The sequence below is a fragment of the Panicum virgatum genome, chromosome 2N (assembly GCF_016808335.1).
Source record: "Panicum virgatum strain AP13 chromosome 2N, P.virgatum_v5, whole genome shotgun sequence".
Taxonomy (NCBI): domain Eukaryota; kingdom Viridiplantae; phylum Streptophyta; class Magnoliopsida; order Poales; family Poaceae; genus Panicum; species Panicum virgatum.
Genome location: NC_053146.1, coordinates 53,499,861 through 53,509,965, shown reverse-complemented (window position 1 = coordinate 53,509,965; position 10,105 = coordinate 53,499,861). Strand labels below are relative to the sequence as shown.

The 10,105-nt window shown below is 50.3% G+C and overlaps 1 protein-coding gene across 1 annotated transcript; it reads left to right on the top strand.

Annotated features, from left to right (window-relative positions):
* The first annotated feature begins 2,576 nt into the window (after positions 1 to 2,576).
* LOC120662761 (transcription factor MYC2-like) lies at positions 2,577 to 5,399 on the top strand. Its single transcript, XM_039941840.1, has 2 exons — positions 2,577 to 3,429; positions 5,026 to 5,399. The coding sequence occupies exons 1-2, from the start codon at positions 2,577 to 2,579 to the stop codon at positions 5,397 to 5,399; spliced, it is 1,227 nt and encodes a 408-aa protein (XP_039797774.1).
* Positions 5,400 to 10,105: the final 4,706 nt, after the last annotated feature.

The window sequence follows — 10,105 nt, the reverse complement described above, 5'->3', positions numbered from 1 at the left end:
ATCATGATAATCGAAGCCAATATCAACGATAATCTGTATTGATTATCGCTACCGGGCTCCATTGATAAATACCTTACCGTTGGTAAGGTATTCCCTGGATCCAACGCGGCACCGCCCGGGCTGACCGGCAGAATTGCAAAAACGCCAAGGGTGAATGCAATGTATATAACGGATGGCTACACACAACTAAGTTTAAGCTAAAGCGATCGAGTAAGCGTACGGTAAAGTGACCTAATAAAGGTATCATGAATAATGCTTTAAGAAATTAAAAAATTTAGCAGTTAGGCTAATAATCTTTGAATTAAATCTCATGTCTGAAAACATGGTCCGCTTTTCAGATTTCTGCAGCAAGCAAGGAAATGTCCGTCTTGCTAGGTCTACACTGCAGTAGTTCCTTCACTCATACATAGTGGACGGGCCGCGTGCACGACGAACGTACCAGAGATTGACCGCTAGCTCTATTTGTGCATTACACCATCGAATTAGGCCATTTGACGGTCCAAAAATTACGCTAGCTAGGCCTGATAGGATAAACTAGTTCAGTAAATTCACCGTTATCATGCCGCGCTGAAACCTAAGATAACTTCATTCGATAATGTACCTAAGTTAACATATCGAATGATGATTTTGTTTTCTGTAAGTTACTAGTAGAATACCCGCGCGTTACTACGCGTGAAAAAAAATTATAGAACCCCATCCTACCATGCAACCATAGATGGGTTAGCGAACGGATATAAGGGTTGAAATTAAGTGTGGAAGCTAGTCATAGGATAAATCCATACCCAGACTCGTAAGCATAGCATACGATGAACTAATCCTTTTTATTTTTACAACCTGCTATATTCCATCAAAAGTCCAAGATGGTGAAAACTAAATTTTACGGTAGTTATTAGCTAGTTGCCAAACAAAATGAACAACCAAAATGCTCACCAATTCGTTGTGCCAAGTTTCAACATTCGTTTTCCTCGTCCATGGATATTCATGACACCCATGCTTTTATTCCTCTCAAACTGAAAACTCTGGTATGTGGTTTGGTCTGCAAACACTTTGATTATCTTATATATATGTACATCAATTTCAGTTTCCAACTTAAGGTATTGCCAAGTTCATGTCTAGGTAAGGGGATGTTTGGATCACAGCCACACATTCTGTGGCGAGTGTGGCGGCGCCTAAGTTGTGGCGGTCGAAATCGCCGCCGCGGCTGTGGCGTATTTTATAACGGAGAAATGTTGTGGAGGCCACTTCCAAGCTTTGAACCAAACAACTGCCATCTGCTGGTGGCGAGCCGAACTTGAGGCAAGCATCTGTGGGCTGTGGCGGCGAAGCAAACACCCCCTAAGAGTTTTGTGACTAAGACTACGTGTTTGTAGCCCAACGGTTCCCAAACCTCAAGCAGAGCCCTCCAATCCTCAATCATGGATTGCTGATCTTTTTTCTTTTCAATGTTCTACCTGCTTTGGGTGTGGTTTTTCTTTTGCGAATATACCTTCCTCCTCCAAGTGTTGATTGGTCTAATCTAACCGAAAAGGAAGTAAAAATTGTCAATTTGACACGGGAACAAAGGGCAATGTTAACTACCGAGCCGTTTGGGCAAATCCATAGCCGGATATGCGCACTAACCACAGAACAGAAAAAGTAAAGAAAGTCAGAGAGATGCAAAGAGCTATGTTCTGTGCCCATGCTACTAATTGTGTAATTGTTGAAAATAAAATAAGTATTGCCTTGCTAGTGTTTGGCTTCGCTCTAATTTTCACTCCGGGTACCATGAAATTAAAATCACGACACGTTGTACGCACGTCTGCCACGTCACAGGTGCCCCCAACAGTTTAGTTCGGCAGTGGCGGACCTAGGTGGTTTTTGAATAGTCCGCGACTTCGGCTTCCTGGCCGAGAAAATCCTCTTAGCCCTAGCTTCTTTGACTAACGAGAGGGATTTTTTTAACCTCAGTTTGAAATTCGCTTCCATCGGAAGTCGAACCCAGAACTCGAGGAGTCCTAAAAACCAAGTCAGCTAGGGGCCCTTTCGCTTGTGTTTACTAGTTAGATATCAACAGCAAATAGCTAGCTCATATACTACTACTTTGCAATCCCACTACAAATCCCTCTGCCAGGCATACCTTAGATTCGGAGTTCTGGGTCCGCCACTGTAGTTCGGAACACGTTGGCATGATTCGACCGTTGAGCTGCACAGCTTGTACCGGATCCCTGAACCCTGATGTACCAGAGCCAAGCTACAGAACGCACGTACGTATGGTATCCCGTATCCAGCCATGTCCTGCAAATTAGTATTTCGGATGATATACTGTATCCAGTACTCCGGCCACTGCAAGTCGAACAGCATCAACGCTGTTCGGAACTACGAGCGAGAGAGTCAAATAAAGCCGGTAGATGATTGAACACGCGTTGGGTGCATGGAGCTGAGTCGGCATTGGCATAGGCGTCTCACCTTCTAAATGAAATCAAGCTGATCAGCTAGCGATCACGATATAAAACCTCCTGATCACCATTTGCCATCTGCCACCTTCATCAGCGGTAGTGTCGCGGTCGAACCGGAACGTGCAAGGAGCGAGCGACGCCATGGATGAGGAGCGTCTCTGCCCATCCTCCTCCTCCGGACCCGCGCCTCTCTCCTTCTCCGAGGCGGCGTCATGCACGATTCTCGAGCTACCGTCCTTCGAAGTCCCGGAGCAGTGGCTGCTGGCCGATGTCATGGCGGCGGGCGAGAACGAGAACGATGATGTTGGCGCCTATTACCTGGTGGAGACGCCGACGCCGACGCCGGCGGCGGCAGGCGGCGTGCTCTCCCCAGCAGACTCGGAGCTCTCCAAGCTGATCCTCCCGAGCCCCTCGGCACCGGCGGCGCCGCGGCGGGGCCGGAAGCCAGGGCCGCGCGCCGCCGCGGGGGCCGCGGCCGCAAGCCACGTGGAGTCCGAGCGGCAGCGCCGCGAGAAGCTGAACCGCCGGTTCTGCGAGCTCCGCGCCGCCGTGCCCACCGTGTCGCGCATGGACAAGGCCTCCCTGCTCGCCGACGCGGCGCGGTACATCGCCGAGCTCCGCGCCCGCGTGGCGCAGCTCGAGGCCGACGCCGACGCGAGGCACCACGCGGCCCTGGCGAGGTGGGAGCCGGCCAGCGCCGGCGGAGATGACGCGGGCGCGGCCGTCGGCGGGGAGCTGTACGTGCGGAAGGTGGGGCGCGACGCGGCCGTGGTGCGCGTGACGAGCGGCGCGCGCCACGCGCCGGCGTGGCTGATGGGCGCGCTCCGGTCGCTGGAGCTGCAGGTGCAGCACGCCTGCGTGAGCCGCGTGCACGGCGTGACCACGCAGGACGTGCTCGTGAACCTGCCCGACGGCGCCGCCGCGCTGCAGGACCATGACGGCCTACGCGGGGCTCTGCTCCAGAAGGACAGCATGTTTCTCTTCGTTCTAAGCCGTGTGTTAGCCTTTTTTTATTTTTGTGTGTCGATTGCGTAAACACATCAATGTGCCATAGCCCATAGCGTAGAGGGACATCGATCACAGGAGGAAAGACAACCTGACGGTGTTCATAACATAATTAAAGAGATATCCCATAACAATATAATTAATGAGATCTCCCAGCACCACTGACGTCAAGACCCCTCCCGAACTCGCCGATTTCGCCACGACGCCCTCACCACCGCGCCGCCGCTGCGATCAACCCCGGTGCTGCATTTCCGCTTATGTCACTACCAGAAATTGGTTGCCGTGGGCGGCACTCGGTAAACCCTTCGCCGAGTGCAATTAGGGCTTTGCCAAGTGCCGCAGGCACTCGGCGAATACGCGAAATCCGGTAGTGTCTGATGCTACCTTTAGTGCATCTCCAAAATTTTTAGTTTAAAATTTTATATTATTTTTTTAATTTTAGATTAGATCTCATTTTAAAAAATTAGTGTAAAACTTTGAACTAAAAGGATTGGAGATGTACCTAAGGATTACCAATTTGTACCCCTAATGCTAGGTGTTGAGTGGGAGGTAGAGCCCGCCCGATGGCAGCGCCACCGGCGAGGGCTCGAGCTGCTCCGTGTGATTTGGCGTTTCGATTGGGATCCGGTACCCAAATCAGCCTCTGCTCCAAATGGTTTGCGCAAAATGTGAATGTTCATATTGTTCAAGTCACCGTGCCCCTGCTTGCTTTGATCAAGCGTCGTCTGGATGGAAGGAGAGAGCTAGCCGACCGGGTGGCTTCGCCGGCATCCATCCCATCGGCGACGGATAGAGAGGGTGGCTCGATCGCCACTAGCTCAACTCAAATGGAAGGGAAGGCAAACTCGTTATCCATGCGCTGGAGTAGCTCTGCTCGTACGTGTGTACGAGCTGCGGAAGAAGGGCAACCGCTGCTGTGCTATAATTTTTGCATTTTAGTTTTATCTCTTGAAAGTTTTTATATTTTTTATTCCGGTGGAAAAGTTTGAAGAAATAATGGATCCTATATTGGCAGCTAGCGCTAAAGGTTACGGCGCCGTGGGTAAATACCGCGGCGCCAGAATTTTCTTCGACAATGTTGCCGGCCGGCCGGTCGTTGTCGACCATCTCCTGCTCCTACACCACTACTACCATGCTACCAGCAGGGTACGTAGCCAGGCGGCCGGTGAACGGCGTCGTCACCTTAACAACACATTGCTTGTCTAATAGCACATGATGTATGATGTATCTCGGCAAGGACACCGTATCGATCGATGCACGTGATTAGCACGCACGGTATCGTACGGTCGCACGGGCTCATGCGTGTGTGCGACGCGCGACCCCAAAAGTAAAGCCTGGCATCATCGATCGTCAGTTTTTTAGGGGTGTGCCAACTTTACTCAAACAGCATACCTGGTACTACAAACTCCATAAGGAGGATAAAAAAAATAAATATGTCTTCCTAATGATTCATAAATCGAGCTTTTAGCTAAAGCATGGACATCAGTGTTCGATGCCCTCTCTTCATGGACAACTTCTGCTCTTTCGAAATTCGTCATGCCAGCCTTCATCTCTCTGATTACGTGGCCGTATCGACCCATTCCAGGCCCTGCCATGCTTCGGACAGCACAAGCGCAGTCTGTGGCAATCCGCACCCTCCTGATCATGAGGTCCGCTGCAAGGGCTAGGCCTTCACGGCACGCCAGCACTTCCGCCGTCTCCGGGTCGGATATGCCCTTCATCACTAGGGCCGACGCTCCCATGAAAGCGCCCGCCCCATCCCTCGCCACCGCCGCCATCGCCACAATATCAGAATTCTTCGAAAATGCGGCGTCGACATTTACCTTCATCAGGCCTTGTGAGGGCGGAATCCATTTGGGAGCTGCAGCAGGTGCACAGCCCGCACCCGCGTCCCCCTTCCTCTCCACTGTCAGCATAGCCGTCTCCAAGTCTGCAATAAACCTCTCTATGAAGCTGTGAGTGGACAACGGGCTCTAAAAAATATTTTCATGAATTGCCTTCCTCCTCGCATGCCAAATCGCCCACAAAGTTACAACAAGGCTCACCAACTTATCATGAGCGAGACCTGCTATTGCTTCGTGGATCCACCCGCGTCCATTGTCATATTGTGCCTGACTAATGAAATCAACAAGTTCATCACATTGTAAAGCCCAAACGCACCTGGCCATATTGCATTCAAGCAGCGAGTGCTTCCACGAATCCTGACCCCCACAGATAGAGCAATTGCTTGTATGTGCCATGTTTCTGCGATGCCGCACATCCGTCCAGGATCTTCGACGGGACCTTGACTGACCACAGATCCGTCCAGTCTTTCTGGTCCGCCTCGACATCTGATCTCCCAGAGTTGTGTTCAATCCAGTTCGACCGCCGTTCCCGTGTCGTGACCAGCATCTGGTAAGCCGATCTAACAGAGAAAACTCCGGACTTCTCATAATGCCAGGCCCAGAAATCCTCCTGCCTCCGCCCAGACAGCGGAATGCTTCTGATCAGCTCGCCATCCATCGGCATGAAGTGTGTGTCCACCGCCTGTAAGTCCCATGTAAACGTCAGCGGGTTAATCAGTTCACTGACCTTTCCCGGTGGTGTGTCACTGATGCAGCATATTGGTCGTAGCTGCCCATCCCTCGGAAGCCAATTTGAGTGCCACACCTCCGTATCTTCCCCGGTTCCAATCCTACGAATTAAGCCTTGTTTGGGCACTTCTTTGCCATCGACAATAGCCCGCCAAACTCTAGATGGAGAGGGTCCCAGGTCTGCCTCCAGAAATAAGTTGCTCGGAAAGTACACTGCTTTGAGAACCCTTGCGCTAAGCGAGTCAGGATCTTGCAGGATCCGCCATGCCTGTCGTGCCAGCAGTGCAAGGTTGAAAATCTCTATGTCTCGGAAACCCATGCCTCCCATGTATTTTGGTTTGGCCATCTCCTCCCATGCGACCCAGCATGTCTTCCTTTTACCCTCCTTGCTTCCCCACCAGAAACTCCGGAGTAGATTGTCAATGTGCTGGCATAGCCCCTGTGGTAGTCTGAAGCATGACATAGAAAAAGTTGGGATCGCTTGCGCTACAGACTTGATCAGGGCTTCTTTTCCTCCAGATGAAAGAGTCAGTTTCAACCAGCCTTGAACTCGCTTCCACACCCTATCTTTTAGGTACTTGAACGCCCCATTTGTTGAGACACCAACATCCGAGGGCATGCCCAGATACTTCTCACTCAATGCAACATTATGGACCTGTAAGGAGTCCATGACAGCCTCACGAATGCTCCCGCTGACACCTTTTGCAAAATGTATCGAAGATTTATCCATATTAATCCGCTGCCCAGAGGCTTGGCAGTAGATGTGTAATACATCCTTCACCTGATCCGCACTCTCCCTGTTTGCTTGAAAAAACAGCAGGCTGTCATCTGCGAACAGTAAGTGACTAACCATCGGAGCCGAGGCAGCCACTGTGATTCCCCTGAGGTTCGATGACTGGATTCTGGACTTCAAGAGGCACGAAAGGCCATCTGCTGCTAGCAAGAACAAATAGGGTGAGACTGGATCCCCTGGCGGATCCCTCTAGAAGGTACAAACCTCTCCTGTCGCTCCCATTAAAAAGAACAGAGAAAGAAACCGAGGTTACCAATCTCATAATGGTGTCGACCCACAAACAATGAAAGCCAAGCCGTAACATAATAGCCTGTAAATAGCTCCACTCTACCCGATCATAGGCTTTTCTCATATCCAGCTTGAGGACAGCGAACTTGCTGTCGCGGGCTCTCTTCTTCTTCATGAAATGCATACACTCATAAGCTATAATTATATTGTCAGTAATCGAGCGCCCTGGCACAAAGGCTGACTGCTCATCTGAAATAAGATCAGGGAGCACCTTCTTCAGCCTATTGGCCATCACCTTGGAGGCAATTTTATACACCACGTTGCAAAGACTTATTGGCCGAAACTGGCCTAGCTCCTCCAAGCTATCGACTTTTGGAATGAGCACAATACTGGTGTTATTAAATATTAATGGATCATCCTCCCCCCTCAGTACTCTGAGGACAACCACAGTTACCTCATCGCCGCATAATTCCCAATGGCGCTAGAAAAAATATGCTGGCATGCCATCTGGCCCAGGCGCCTTGGTCGGAAACATTTGGAAAAGAGCTATTTTTACTTCCTCCTTCTCGAAGGGCGCCAACAGTCCCTCATTCATAGCCGTTGTCACCTTAACACACGGTCCATATCAGTCGTGCCTTCTAATCGGTACAACGTCTTATAGAAATCTGTCGCCATAGCTCCCATCTTGTCCTCATTCTCAGTGAACTGACCATTTGATTTCTTGAGCTTTGAGATTTTATTTTTCCTCCTTCTTTGGCTGGCCCTAAGATGGAAGAATTGTGTGTTCTTGTCGCCTGCTGGCAGCCACATTATTCTGGATCGCTGTTTCCACATGATTTCCTCCCTGTAGTTCAGCTCCATAATTCTCTCCACCGCCTTGATCTCTGCATGTGACGGCCCCACGCGCGAAGGAACTGATCTCATACGGTCGAGTTCCTCATTTAGTGCCTTCAACTCCTGGCGGACATGGCCAAACGTCTGTGTATCCCACAAACTGAGACTCCCAGCTAAAGATGTCAACTTGTCATGCAAATTCTCTAAGAGTATGCGCCTTCCCAGCGCCCTGCCAAGTTCGAGCCAACATGGCCTCAAACTCGTCGTGAGACTCCCACATCACCTCATATCTGAACATCTTCTTCCTGTGTTTCCTTCTTCCCCGCTCCACCTCCCTATCCCAGCGGAGGAGGATGGGGTCATGGTCCGAGGCAGCAGCAGTGAGGTGCGACACCTGTGCAAGAGGAAAACGAGAACACCAATCTGCAGTCGCTAGTGCTCTGTCCAACATCACGCGGCAGAAAGTTCCTCCCGCCACTTTCTTCTCGAAAGTCCACTTCTGACCCACAAAACCGAGGTCGTACAAACCATAAAATGTCAACCATCTCCCGGAACCCCTCGATCTGCGCCCAGCTTTGTTCTTGCACCCCTGAATGCTCATCTCTATGCAAGACCTCATTAAAATCGCCGATACAGACCCACGGTAAATTAGATGATGCCTTGATAAATTTCAGCATATCCTATGTCTTATGGCGCTCTGCAACCTGTGCCTCGCCATAAACACACCTCAACCTCCATGGGTCATGCCCATTCTCCGTAACAATAGCATCGATATGGTACTGGGAGAATGGTAAGATCTCAACTCTAGTATTATTGTTCCAGTAGATACCGAGTCCACCACTGCGGCCAACACTACTTACAACAAAAGCATTATCATACCCTAGAGTATTCTTCAGACCTTCTACCCGTGCCTTGTGCACCTGAGTTTCGAGCACACATAGCACGGTCGGGGCAACCTTCTTCGCGAGATCGCGAAGTTCCTTCACCGTCGAGGCGTTGCCCAGTCCTCGACAGTTCCAACTTAAGCAACTCATTGCTCCTGGTGGCGCTCCGACATGGAGCCCGCCTCGTCGTGTGAAAATTCACCCCCTGCGCTTGTCGTGCTCTTCTTCCTGTCTCTCGGCAAGACATACACTGCAACCATCCATTTGATCGCCGGTAAAACCGCGCTGTCATCCTTCGTTAGCAACACCCCCTCTCGTTCCGTCTCACTGAGGCAGAGCTTCTGCTCCTCCACCTCGACGTCCTGCTTCCCTGTCTTCGTTCGCGATAGTCCCGCCGCCATGGTCACCCTCATCCTCACAGATCAAAAACTAAAACCCACCAAGGCCGGGCAGCTGAGTCAGATCAGCCCCATGGTCAGCCCGAGTAGGAACAGATCGAACCCAGGTGAGGAGGAGGTGCGGCGTCGGTGAAAAATACTTCGCCCGGCGGAGATCGCCGACGGAGTCGCTGGAACACTGGCGGCGGCGCAGCCAGGTATTTTGTGTGCGAATAATGGTTATCTAATCATCGACCGTCAGTTGCTCAGTGCTGCTACCCGTGGTAATGGAAAAGGAGGACTGGACCTCAACAAATCCGGCCCGCCCCGTTGATAGATTTAAGGAGACTGTTATTTTCCTTATTAAAAACCCCACGTGGAGCCCTGCGGCATGGCCTGCTCGTAAGACAGGAAAGTGGGTTCGGAGGCCCAGTACCCAGCAAAAAGGCCCAATTCTGTCGTGTTATGGGCCCATATTTTGAAAATTTAGCTGCCGAAGGACTGTACTGGAATTTTTTGAAATACCGGACCATAATTGACAATCGGTAGCTATAAATCCACCGCACAACTATTTTTGACTTATTTGGCACCCAACTATTTTGATTGATTGGCTATCTCTACCACAATTAGCTGATTAGAATCGTATTTGTAGTTAGTAACTTACTACCGTAGCACAGAGCCGTAAGCAAGGAACTATTCTTTTTTCCATCGAGCAGAATTTATAGAAAAGTCTATCCAAAATGATCTTTTTATTTAGCCATAGCCTAATTACCATTTTTAATCGAAAAGAACTCAATACTTTTGCAGTACACAATATAATCTTGAAGACAGGGGGTGAGGACATATATAACGGCATCTACAGTTTACACAAGTGAACGAATCTATCTATACTATAAAAGTTGAAACATTTGATACCTTTTCTCACCAAAGTTAGACCCACCGTACCCCTCACGGAGGTCCCACTTGTCATGCCAAA

Bases quoted from the DNA above. Each gene is read 5' to 3' on its own strand.
- LOC120662761 (XM_039941840.1), top strand. From the start codon at position 2,577: ATGGATGAGGAGCGTCTCTGCCCATCCTCCTCCTCCGGACCCGCGCCT. The intron at 3,430-5,025 runs GTGTGTTAGCCT...GACCCATTCCAG, and splicing joins GTTTCTCTTCGTTCTAAGCC to GCCCTGCCATGCTTCGGACA.